We start from the raw sequence: 13,579 nt of genomic DNA on the forward strand, positions 1-13,579 counted from the left end.
GCTATGGCTATGCCTCCACAGGTTCCACAGGCCCGTCATTTGGCTGAAATTATCGACAGAGTCAAGCAAGCTGGGAGACAATTCATTCAAACTGTGGGTTTTCTCCTCTGAATTTGCCAGCTATTGGGATGAAATGATCACACTTTTTTGTGGTATCTTCTCAGCCTAAGAAATGGCCTGTGCTGTTTCAACCTGTGAGGTTGTAAGCCAAGGTCGTGGGGGCTCAGCGAACGGCATGTCCGGTGCCGTTTGGCTAACTAACTCGGTGTACTTCTAACATCTCGATCACTTTGAGACCAAAGCTCCAGGAATAATAAATCATTGAAAGAGACGCTTGCTCTTTGGAACCATCTAGTCCGTTTCCCACGTGAGGTAGGATTCTCCTCTATAGCATCTCTGATATATGGTCATCCAGCCTCCGCTTGGATACCTCTCGTGATAGGGTGCTCACCATCTCCTAGGCAGCCCGTTCCTAAGAATGTAGAGAACTTTTTGTTTTTTTGGTTTTTTTTGAGACATTGTCTTCCTCTGTTGCCCTGGCTGGAGCGCAGTGGCGTCATCATAGCTCACTGCAACCTCCAACGCCTGGGCTGAGAATTTGTTCATTATCCCGATAAAGGTTAAGTGAGACCTATTCCCACCTGGATGATTTGAGAACAATTTAGTTCCCCCTTCTGGTCTCACTTTATCTCTACAGTGAAGACAGAAATCCTTATCCTGCCCATCTTGCTGGGCTAATGCTTGTAAGCATCAAACAAGATCATAAGTGTGAATTTGCCTTATAAATTATGTAAGTGGTGAAACTGTTTTAGGGCTCCCTACTTCCTCAGAATTTCTTCTTTGCTCACCGGACGCTGCTGTGATTTGATAGGGTCTTCGAAGTGAGCGGATTGCACAGGAGGGGGCTCTGAGAAGCTGATCATTGTCCATTGGTCTGTCAGATAAGCTTCCTCTCTAGTAGGGGTATGGCCGGTTGACCCTGTCTCTAGCACTAGGTCAGCCTGGAGCATGGTGAAAAACGGGCCTTCTAGGCTGGGCACGGCTGCGCACGCCTGTAATCCTAGTACTCTGGGAGGCTGAGGTGGGAGTGTGGCTTGAGCCCAGGACTTTGAGGTTGCAGTGAGCTATGATGAAGCTGTTGCACACTAGCTGGGGGGACAGAGTGAAACTCTGTCTCAAAAAAAGGAGTTTCTAGAGCTGTCAAGCCAATGTCTGGCCTCAAGACTGAGGTTTCCTTACAAGGGATAGCTGTCCCCAGGCCACCCACAGCAGTCATTATGCCACTGTCCAGCACTCATCCATCCATTCTTCCATTCATTCACCTTTGGGGGCTGTGCATCCTGGCTAGGCAGGAGGGATTTAGCCATGAGCAAACCCACACCCAGGCTGTGCCCTGGTGGAGTTTCAAGTCTCACCTTAGTCTGGCCACATCTCTGAGGCACAGACTCTACTAGAGTAGAACAAAGTAAAGAACGTTACATACCAGGATTTCCTGAATTTCATCATTGTCACACTTCACGTGATATTTTACTATGTCTTGGAAAATATCTTTTCTATTTTCAAGTCTGTTCATTGACTCATAGGTGTCAGGATTTAAGACAGACCAGCCCAGAAACTGAGTCAAAGACTGAAAAGAAAGACAAGAAGAATCAGAGATAGAACACCCAGGTTTGATCCTGACTCAGTAACTTAGGGCAACACTCTCTAGGCCTCCGTTTTCTCAGCTGTAAAATGGGTTGATAAGCTGAGTGTTGCCCACCTCCCAGAGGTGTCGTAAGAATAAGATAAGGTAATGGGTATGACCACATTTTAAGTAAAGCACTAACATACATAATGTATCATTCTTAAACACAAGAGCTTCATAAAGGCAGGATGTGGCAGCTCACACCTGTAATCCTAGCACTCTGGGAGGCTGAGGCAGGAGGATCGCTTGAGCTCAAGAGTTCAAGACCAGCCTAAGCAAGAGTGAGACCCCGTCCTACTAAAAATAGAAAAATTAGCTGGGTGTTGTGGCACATGCCTGTGGCCTCAGCTACTGAGGAGGCTGAGGCAGGAGCGTAGCCTGAGCCCAGGAGTTGGAGGTTGCATGAGCCCTGATGACACCATTGCACTCTAGCTGGGGTGACAGAGAGAGACTCTGTGGCAAAAAAAAACCCAAAAAAACACCTTCATACAAAGGGGATATGTTTTGCATATGTGGGGAAAAGGTATTTAGGAACTCTCAGTACTTTCTGCTCAATTTTGTTAAGAACCTAAAACTGCTCTAAAAAGTAAAGTTTATTGATTCAAATATTTTAATCTCCACCACAAATAGAAATAAAAAAAAAAAAAGAAACAAATATTTTAAAAGGGAATGTGGATTTCTCTGACAACACGTGGGTGCAATGCAGAAGCGAGAGCGAAGAAAGGTGAGCTTCCTATGCCCCCACACGATAGCACCTTGGGGCTGCACCACGAAAGCTGACTCTGGATCCCGCAGCAAAAGACTCCTAGAAACCATACCTCCATGAGGGTCTCGTCCATTTCATCAAAAGGCTTCCCATCTTTCCGATTGTAAAACGTGGCCACCCCAACAATTTCTTCCTTCTTGTTCACAATTGGCATGGAAAGGACATTTTTGATCATCCATCCAGACTCATCCAATGGCTCTTTCTATAAGAGAAGGGCCACATTAGGTTTTCTCGGGTTCCGGGCTGCAGACGCAGCTGTGACGGATTTCACGCTTTGTCCCGACCCTGATTGGTTGAGGCGGGTGGCAAGAGGATGGAGCGTGTTGGATTTTGCATGGTTTTAGTCACCAACGAATGCCATGAGCCCATCTGGTTGGAATTCCTTAGGTAGCCATATTGCTTTCATCCCTGAGATGTGGGGGCCGGTGTGTGTCAGGCAGTATGTCACGGGCTGGGGACACGGTGACGTGCAGAAACAGCCCAGGCAGGCAGTGTTTCCCTGTCAGATACAGGAGGCAATGGCAGGGGACTGGCTTAAAAGAGCAATGCTGGTGAATCTTGTGACTTTGAATTAATCAGCTCGATACAACTCGTGGCTTTTTGCCTCTCATCCTGACTTCTGTGTTATTGTTGACATGTCGTTCTACCTCCCTGGGCCTCCATTTTCTCATCTCTAGATGGAAAAGTGTACCTCGCTGAACACGTGAGGATCTTGGCCAACGGTAAGACGTCTTTGGTGAGTCATTTCCCGTCTGTCTGAGCCTCACTTTCATCATTTATAAACTGGGGACAACTGGACTAATTTCCAGACCCTTTTTCCATGGGTTCAGCAAACATTTTACAATGTGCAAGAAACGGAGCTAGAAGCTGGGGAAACCAAGGCACATGAGGCCCAGGCCCTGTCCTCAGGTTGCTCACAATCTGTGAGGTACATGAGCAATATAAACGCTGCGGTGTGGGAAGGTCTCTAAGAGAGTTATCTTCATGTACTGTGGGAAGTCAAGGAAGGCTTCCTGGAGTAAGCGAGTCTTCCAGTTCTGAGTTTAAAGATTCTTAAGGTGGTGACATGATAATTGTTATTATTTTAAAAACCCTAGAAAGTGAGGCAGCTCCGTCTCAGCACCTGGTAGGAGTGTCCCCAGAGGGGGCAGCGGTCAGCCTGAAGAGCACAGGGCTGTCCTGAGCGCAAGACCCGCCTCCCCTAGCTCTCTGCCTACACCAGTGCGGGGAATCCCTTCCCCCTGACTGCCCTCATGAGGAGACAGATTTTACTGAAAGTGAAATGGGGCACCATTAAAGATTTTTGAGCACAGAAGTTACTGGATTCAACCTATGTTGTGGAGGATGAGTGGGAGGAGGAAGACTAGAACCTCAAAATAAGATTGAATTTGGTTTACGAATGTGGGAAAACCAACCGCCATCAGTTGCAGGACCTGGGTAAAGACCAAGGTCTGTGGTGGTTACCGTCAGGTTGACGACTCAGCAACTTTGGGCTTGTCGCGTTGATGTGGGCAACATGCCAACAGATGGAGGGCACTTTTAACTTTGGAAGTCTATTCTTCCTAAGGTCTTTCATAATGTTCTTTGAGGGGCAAAAATAAATAAATAAATAACTCGCTGATTTTCCTGAGTCATTTTTTTTCCTTCTTTTTTTTTTTTTTTTTTTTGAGACAGAGTCTCACTTTGTTGCCCAGGCTAGAGTGAGTGCCGTGGCGTCAGCCTGGCTCACGGCAACTTCAATCTCCGGGGCTCAGTGATCCTACTGCCTCAGCCTCCCAAGTAGCTGGGACTACAGGCACGAGCCACCATGCCCGGCTAATTTTTTGTATATATTTTTAGTTGGTCAATTAATTTATTTCTATTTTTGGTAGAGACGGGGTCTCGCTCAGGCTGGTTTCGAACTCCTGACCTTGAGCAATCCGCCCGCCTCAGCCTCCCAGAGAGCTAGGATTACAGGCGTGAGCCACCGCGCCCGGCCTTTTTTCCTTCTTAATTATCTAGCCAATATTCTACTGAGAGACATGAGTTTAAAACGGAAATTAGGATAATCAAAGATGAAGTAAGGAAAATATAAGAGCAACAGGCTGGGCACAGTGGCTCACGCCTGTAATCCTAGCACTCTGGGAGGCCTAGGTGGGCAGATTGCTGGAGGTCAGGAGTTCGAAACCAGCCTGAGCAAGAGCAAGACCCCCGTCTCTAGTAAAAGTAGAAAGAAATTAATTGGCCAACTAAAAATATATATAGAAAAAATTAGCCGGGCATGGTGGCGCATGCCTGTAGTCCCAGCTACTCGGGAGGCTGAGGCAGGAGGATTGCTTGAGCCCAGGAGTTTGAGGTTGCTGTGAGCTAGGCTGACGCCACGGCACTCACTCTAGCCTGGGCAACAAAGCGAGACTCTGTCTCAAAAAAAAAAAAAAAAAAAAGGGGGGGGGGAAATGGGCATTTATTGAAACCTTAAAATCTGTACCCCCATAAAATGGCGAAATAAAAAAAAAAAAGAGTGACAAACTCCTTGGCATGCCTTTCCAGGCCCTGCACCATCCAGGCCTCTCTAGAGTCTTTTCCTGCCATCCTCCTCCTCAGTTTCACACTCAGGTCTCTTGGCTTACCATAGTTCTTTCTAGAATAATAAGCCATCTCTTTCCTGCAGCTTCCCCTGCTATCTTTACTGCCCAAACATAATTTCCTCAGGGAACGTTTCTGGACTCCTCCCAGATTAAGTCAGGCCCCCCTGAGCAAGCTCCTCCTCTGTCCCCTGCCCCTCCCCTGACCCCACTGTGTGTCCCTTTCCTCACTCTACCGTGAGCTCCGTGGGGAGAAAGAACACGCCTGCCTGGTCCACCACTGTAGCCAGCGTGGTATTGCGTCAGTACCTGGCACACAGGATGCTCTCCAAAATCGTTTATAAATATATATATATATAAAATAAAAGACAAACAAAATCAAATGACTATTAAGCAATATTCCATAAAAATTCCAAGCAGAAATGCTATTTAGCCAGGGGGATCAGAAAAATACTTAATAGCAGTGGTAGCATTTGGGTTGCTGTTGAAGGGTAGAGAGGATTTAGGCAAGAAATGATGGTCATCGAGGGAACAACATAAGCAAAGATCCTGAGGTCAGAGCCAGCCGTGTGGCACACACTGGTAGTTCCAGCTACTTGGGAGGCTAAAGCAGGAGGATCACTAGAGCCCAGGAGTTCAAGGCCACAGTGTGCTCTGACCACGTCTGTGAATAGCCACTGTGCTCCAGCCTGGGCAACGTAAGTGAGAACCTATCTCTAAAATTAAAAAAATCCCTGGCAAAGCTGTGTTTTGATTATATTTATTAAAATATAATGTTAACGTCTAAATCTGATAATAAAACCTCTTTGGGAGCTTTTGTTTACCGTGTATATTGGGAGGGAAAAAGTCCCTGAGGCTAGAAAGCAAATGCTGTGAATGTTAAAACCAAGTGTGCTGCCAGGTGCAGTGGCTCACGCCTGTAATCTCAGCACCTTGGGAAGCTGAGGCGGGAGGATGGCTTGAGCCCAGGAGTTGGAGGCTGCAGTGAGCCGTGATGAGGCCCCTGCACTCCAGCCAGGGTGGCAGACCAAGACCCCGTATCTAAAAAAAAAACAAAAAACAAAAAATGCCACCTGAATGTGACCTTGGAAATTACCAATTAACTCCCTCCACACTTCCAATGGCACATGACTTCATTCCATTCGTGGTTTTACTTTGTTGAGATTGCTTCCCAACAGAGTAGGTGGATGCTAAAGTATTCTAATGCTCTTTTTGGAGAAAAAAAATATCATATGACTAAGAGAGCAAATAAAGTATTACTTACTTGAAATGCAAAAAAGTCCTCGGCAGGCGCATTCATGATGTTGCAAATCTGAAAGCCGTGCAGGGAATAACAGAGTTACGATTAGACCTGATGGAGTAATCAGAGAAGCTCTGCATGCTGTTCTCAGAAACACCATGTCCTTGCCCAAGGCATTCACATTCTTTTCATCAGACAGACATGCTCAAGATGGTTTTGAATTATTAACTGAGGCTACTGGACAGAAAAGCCACCTTATAAATATTACTTCTTGCTATTTACTCTCGAACCATTGCTAAACTTTGGAAAAGTTAAGGGTGCAATGGTCATTACTAGCAGCTGTATAGTATCCCATTTTGTTGTCTCCTCTTCTGTTGAGTATTTGGGCTGTGTCCAGTTTTTTAAAACAAATTAATATAAATACTGCTAATCTAAATATATTTGACTCAACTACATTTGGGTTCTGTTTTGTTTGTTTTGGCAGGAAAGGGTTTTTCCCAGGGTATAAAACCCCAAATAGAATGAGAAATGAAGGCCAAGCATAGTGGATCAAGGCTTTAATCCCAGCACTTTGGGAGGCTGAGGTGGGAGGATCACTTGAGGCCAGAAGTTTGAGACCAGCCTGGGCACTATTGCAAGACCCTATCTTTACCAAAAAATTTTAAAAATCAGCTAGGTGTGGTGGCACGTGTCTGTAGTCCCAGCTACTTGGGAAGCTGAGGCAGGATTGCTTGAGCCCAAGAGTTTGAGGCTATAGTGGGCTACGATCGTGACACTGCACTCCAGCCTGGGAGGCAGAGTAAGACCCTGTCTCTAAAAGAAAAAAACAGAAAAGAAACGAAAGGTACCAGCTTACCCTACCAGGCAAGGGATCAGAGGACAATGACATTTACTCGATCCCCCTAGGGCCTTATGGGGACACTGTGTAGAGCCTGTGCAGTATGTGAACTGCATGAAGGCATCTGGCCAAGGGGCCACTGGGAGCCGAGATCCAGCCTGCACTCTGTTGCAGGGCTGTGCCCCTGACCCGTCTCCAGCCATCACTGAGAAGGGATCTCTAAAAGGCACCACATGGGCTTACGGCGGCGCTGCCTGTCTACACAGGAGTGGACTGTCCGTGGTGTCAGGGGGTAGCTGCCCCTGCTCCTGTCCGAGGACTGCCCATTCACTGCACCATCCTTCTGGCCCCTCTTTGGACCAACTCCCTCACTTCTCAGTGTTCTCTCCTGATCTCCGGCCTGCAGAGGCCTCCTCACCCCCAGTCTGTGCGCACGCTGGAGTTGCTTCCATCCTTGCGGATGAAATCCTTCCTCCATGCCACATGGTCCCCACAGCAACCATGCAGGCAGTCTCCTCTTCTCTCCTGCATCCTTCACCCCCACACCACTCATGCGATGCGCAGGGAGCCACATGCTGCCTCCGCTTTCACCTGGCCACCAAATCTGCTCTCGTCAGGGCCACCAACGACCTTTCAACCACCGAGCCCAGTGGGGGTTTTCGGTGTTTAATCTTACCAGTTCACTTTGCTGCATTTGATCATCTCTCTCCTTTTTTTTTTTTTTTCAATTCATAGAATGTTCAACTTTATTAATTGCAAAAAATACTAATGAAAATAAAAATTGGATAACATTTTTTAACATCAGATATGAGAAGAGTTTAAAATTCATAGCACCTAGTGTTTCACTGCGGGTCACTGAAGGCTCAGTGAAATGCGATTCTCAGACACAAAGCCTTCCCCCGCTACAGCATCTGGAATACCTCCGCCAGGAGAGGCCTGCCCACGGCAGTCACACCTGGAAAGAGGCTGCACTATCTGTGACATTCTCGCTGGGTTTATTATTAGACACAGACAATTCAACATTGAATTTTAATGACTACAGATGTCACAGCTTCAATACCCAAAAGTTTTAGATGCTTTGACCTACTAATTGCACTTTTAAAAAGTTATCTAAAGAAAATGAACAGAAAGGCTTAATATTCCTAGCTCTTGGGAGGCCGAGGCGGGCGGATTGCTCAAGGTCAGGAGTTCAAAACCAGCCTGAGCAAGAGCGAGACCCCGTCTCTACTATAAATAGAAAGAAATTAATTGGCCAACTGATATATATATAAAAAAATTAGCCGGGCATGGTGGCGCATGCCTGTAGTCCCAGCTACCCGGGAGGCTGAGGCAGAAGGATCACTGGAGCCCAGGAGTTTGAGGTTGCTGTGAGCTAGGCTGACGCCACGGCACTCACTCTAGCCTGGGCAACAAAGCGAGACTCTGTCTCAAAAAAAAAAAAGAAAAAAAAAAAAAAGAAAGGCTTAATACAAGGAATTCCATCTATTGTTCCTTATTCATCTCTCTCTCCTTGCTGAACTTTCTACTTCCTTGGTTTCCATGACACTGTCCTCTCCTGGGTCTCCAGACACCTCTGGACCGACCTTCCGTTTCCCCCTCCCACTCTCTTCTTTCTCCGCCCACCCTGTACACGCCCGCATCACCCAATACTGCACCCTGAGCCCCACTGCCCGTCTCACTCTCCCTGGGTGACCTCTTTCACACTCACAGTTTCAAAGACCATCTGGTCTTGATACCTTCCAAATCTCCATCTCCGTCCCTCCTCCCTCCCTACAGCATCAGAACTATCTCTTCATCCCCTTGCTGGCCATTTTCTCCTAAAATGTCTCCATTTCCCCTTGTCTGAAACTGACTTCACCACCTTGCATTCAAGCCTGATGACAGCACAACCCATCCAGGCTGGGAGCCTGAAGTTGGCTTTGACTCCTCTCCTCCCCATTCCCTGCTCGTGATCAATCACAAAGTCCTGCCAGCCTTACCCTCTCCACATCAGACCCCTCATCTCCTTCTGGCCATTTCATCTCTGTCGGAGCTGCTGTGCTAAATGAGTAAGTGTATTCATGCTTTAGAAAGGGCTTTATTATTTTAAAAATTGAGTAAATGTAATTAGTGCCTGGCTCAGCGTGAGTACTCAGTGCTGGTTAGTGATAATGATAGTATTCTTTATGTACCTGCCTTTGCCGAGATTCTTGTCACTTCTTACCTGACGAACCACTGGGTGCTCTGCCTCCAGTCCCACACTTCAGATCCACTTTCCACAGAGCTGGCAGTTAGCTCTTTAAAGTGAAAGTTGACTATGCTGATCTCCTGCTTAAAAACCCATCGCCTGCAGGTTAAAGTCCCATCCCCTTGATGTGGCATCCAAGGCCTACTGTGACCTGGTCCCTTCCTCCCTCCCAAGCGTCATGACCTGCCGTCTCCTGTCTCAGACCCAGTGCTCCAGCAACACTTAGCTGCACATGCATGTGCTCCAGACCACCATGTTTGTGTTGTTTGTCTTTGCACGTGCCCTTCCCTCCACCTGGAATCCCCCTCTGCCCCCACCTGCCCAAGACCTATTTATAGTAATACTCAACTCAGACCAACACACTCTAGGAAATCAAGGTTGGCTTAGAGGCCCCGACTCTGTATTCCCAGAAAACACCACACCACGTACGTCTCTACCATGGTCTTATCGCATTGTGGTGTAGACATCTGTTAGCAAAGGCATCTCCTTATCTGATTATGAACTTCAGAACAGAAGCTGTGCCTGCTTCATCTATCTTTCTATCCCCAGAGCCCATCACAGTGCCTGGCACAGAGAAAACGCTCAGTAAATAAACACCCTGCTACATGGACAGCATTGTGTAGTGCCCGGGGACGGCTGCAGGGGTGACCAGGCTCAGATTTGGGGGAGGTGTGCTGCTGGCAGACACGACCTTGCTCTCAGGCACAAGGGAGGCCCTCACTCCACCCTTGACCCTGGGTGGGTAGAGCACTGTGGGAGACGCAGCGTTTGGGCTCAGCTGTATAAGGGAGTGCTGGGCATGGGAGGTTGGAAGCAGCAACTAAGTCCCTGGTATGCGAGGTTAGGACTTAGTCTCAGGAGCCTGGTAGACCAGCCAGTCACGACTGTGTCCCTCACACACGTACATAAGTGTGTTTCATTGTCAGAGAGACTCTGCACCTTTCCATCTAAGGATTATTTCTCTCTGGGTTTCACATTTCCTCAAATGTCAAATATCCGTTCATTTCTTTGGACCAACGACCAACAGAATTGAGAAACAAGAGAATTGGGCTTTGAGAGATCCACACTTCCCACCGTCTTTTCTGCTCTCTTGATTGGAAATCCTTTCCCTCTTCCACCTGATCCCAAACACTGCCCCTTCAAAGCTGTTCCACTTACCAGGCCGTTCTGGGCGACGTAAGAGGGGAGACCGCTTACTAAAGCCCAGTGGTCAGGAGGGGGATTCCTGTGAAGGCCAAAGACAAATGGTGACTTTCAGTGCAGGCACTGTTGGACTAAACACTTGAATCAGGGCCCTGGCTAGAGTACAGTGGCATCATCATCACTCACTGCCACCTGAAACTCCTGGGTTCAATCAGTGTTCCTGCCTCAGCCTCCCAAGTAGTTGAGACTACAGGTATGTCCCATTAAACCCAGCTAAGTTTTGTAATTTTTGTAGAGATAGGGTCTTGCTATGTTGCTCAAGCTGGTCTCAAACTCCTGGCCTCAAGGTATCCTCCTGCGTTGGCCTCTCAAACCACTGGGTTTACAGACATAAGGCACTAGACCTGGCTTAAATTTTTTTTTTCTATCTCAAGATCATAAAGCTATTCTTTTATGTTACCTTCTAAAAGTGTTATAGTTTTGTGTCTCATATTTAGACCCCTAATCTACCTATAATTTATATTTGTGTAATATTTTAAGCATTTAACATCTCAACAGTCTATAATTTATTTTTGATAAAGGAATAGTGCTTCTTTTTTCCCATTTATACAAGCATTATTTATTAAAAAGACCATTCTTTCCCCCACTGCTTTGCAATGGTATCTTTGTCATAAATAAACTGGTAGTGTGTGTGTATGTATATATATATATATATATATATATATACACACACACACACATATATATATATATATCTTTGTTCTGTTCCATTGATGTATTCATTCATCCTTGTGCCATTATCATTGGCATTGTTTTGGATTAAGCTTTTGCATGAAGCCTCAACAGACCAAATCAATAATTAAAATGGAGTAACTCATTCTACAGTTTCATTTTACCAAACTAAGTTGTTATCTGACCTTTTTCTCTTGAGAAATCAGGAGAGATAAAAGCCAATTTCCCAAAAAAGCCAGTTTCAATCTTCAGTAAATAAGTAGATATGATAATGACGTTCTCTCTGCTTTAATCCTTACGCAAAAAGGTGACCTAAAGTAACTTGATGTTAACCAACAAGTTATTTTTCTATCGTTCTGTCTCCCTATCCCAGCCTTACAGGGAAAGCAACTTTGAACTGATCAATCCTATTTTTGTTTTTTGTTTCTGCTTTCTTCAACCCTTTGGTTTATAAAACCAAACCCCTCTGCTCAACTCATTGCTTATTTTATTTTATGGAATGAAGTGTTGCCCAATTCTAGAATTGCAAATAAAGCCAACTGAGATCTTTACATTTGTTGTGATTTTGCCTTTTGACAATGATTATGACCAAGATCACACTTAGGTGGGCAATGACAATTACATCATGAATGGTATGGCTGACAACATTTGTACAGTTCTGTTTCAGACATGTCAAAAAGTAGAAAACCGTGCTTAGAATCAATGAAAGATGATAGATTTCTTCCTTATGCAGCCTGGCAATCTTTGTCATTTAACTGTAATATCTTGTTGATTTGCATTTTTAAAAAATTATTAATGTATTTGGATTTAAATATCATTTAATGTATACTTTTTATTTTTCCTACCTGCTCTGTGTTCTTCTTCTTTTTTTTTTTTTCTTAAGAGAGAGAGGGGGTCTCTCTATGTTGCCCAGGCTGGCCTCACACTCCTGGGCTCCAGCAATCCTTCCACCTTAGCCTCCAGAGCAGCTGGGACCTCAGATGCACACCACCATGCTTGGCCTCTGTGATCCTTCTAAACTTTTATTTTATCTTCTTTTGGTTTGATTAGCCATTTATTGACTACTCAATTTTTTTCCTCTGTTAGTTTGGATGACTTATACTGTGACAGCCGTTAGAAGTGTTTACAGGCTGCGCATGGTGGCTGAGGTGGGAGGATCGCTCAAGGTCAGGAGTTCGAAACCAGCCTGAGCAAGAGAGAGACCCTGTCTCTACTAAAAATAGAAACAAATTAATTGGCCAACTAAAAATATATAGAAAAAACAATTAGCCAGGCATGGTGGTGCATGCCTGTAGTCCCAGCTACTCAGGAGGCTGAGGCAGGAGGATTGCTTGAGCCCAGGAGTTTGAGGTTGATGTGAGCTAGGCTGATGCCATGGCACTCTGGCCCAGGCAACAGAGTGAGACTCTGTCTCAAAAAAAAAAAAAAAAAAGAAGTGTTTACAAATATTCTGGCTGTTCATCCTTCCAGGCACACAGGCGGGTTGCATTCCCTACACACTTGAAAGAAAATGTGGCCACGTGACTAGGTTTGGCCAATGAAATGTGAGTAGAAGTGACACATGTCACCTCCAGATGGGCATTTAAGAGCCAGTGTGTGTTTTGCTGTGCTTTCTCTTCTTCTGGCAAGATCAGTCAATCTCACAAAGTTCAAAGTGGCGGCTCTACCACTGTTGGTACGGTGTGAAAAAAAAAAAAAAAGGAAAAAGAACATATGAAAAAAAAAGTGGTGGCGGCTCTCTCAGCCTTGGTCCACGACTGAGGACAATCCTTGCATTATCCCTCAACCACACGCACCAGCTGGCAACCCACACAGAGTGGGTGGTAAAATGAAACTTTGCTGTTCACCCCATCAGGGTCTTCATGGGATGGCCTAGCCTACTCTGGCTGTTAAAAAAGAAAATGTGTATCAGCAACGGGATGCTGCCGGAACAAAAAGCCCAAAATAGGTAAGTAGAACAGGTTAGGGGCTGAGTGGCAGGCAGCAAGGGGAGTGTCACCAGAGGTTAGCAGGATGTGACGCTTGTCAAGCAGTGATAAAACGTTGGGAGAACTATGACCGGTGACCATTAAAAGACAGATACTGAGTTTAATCAACTTGCAGCTCTAGAAAAGGAGTTAAAAACAGAATGGTCTACAAGTATGCATTTGACAAGGTTACAGAAGAAAGGAGAGATGAGCTTAGGAAAGATTCGGAGAATCAGTCCTTGGGCTAGCAGGGACGAAAGGAAATACAGAGAACCCAGAAATTCAGGGGCTTGAGCCAACTTTTCATGCTCACAGGTGACAGATAAATCTGAGAACTTGTTTACCGGAGTGAAAGGGGATTGGCCATGAGGGTTGGATCAGCATGGCCTATCACACCCTCCGTTTGAGGATTAAGCTG

At 45.8% G+C, this 13,579-nt stretch overlaps 1 protein-coding gene across 1 annotated transcript in view; it reads right to left on the reverse strand.

The window, feature by feature from the left end:
- The window catches only part of PDE6A (phosphodiesterase 6A), a 61,238-nt gene that overhangs the window by 25,805 nt on the left and 21,854 nt on the right, over positions 1 to 13,579 (reverse strand). Inside the window, exons 7-10 of the mRNA XM_075996214.1 lie at positions 10,478 to 10,544; positions 6,279 to 6,326; positions 2,503 to 2,652; positions 1,484 to 1,627 (exon numbers count right to left, since the gene is read on the reverse strand). Of these exons, the coding sequence (XP_075852329.1) occupies positions 1,484 to 1,627; positions 2,503 to 2,652; positions 6,279 to 6,326; positions 10,478 to 10,544 (409 nt within the window). The remainder of the gene's footprint in view (positions 1 to 1,483; positions 1,628 to 2,502; positions 2,653 to 6,278; positions 6,327 to 10,477; positions 10,545 to 13,579) is intronic.

Source organism: Microcebus murinus, chromosome 21 (assembly GCF_040939455.1).
Source record: "Microcebus murinus isolate Inina chromosome 21, M.murinus_Inina_mat1.0, whole genome shotgun sequence".
Lineage (NCBI taxonomy): Eukaryota > Metazoa > Chordata > Mammalia > Primates > Cheirogaleidae > Microcebus > Microcebus murinus.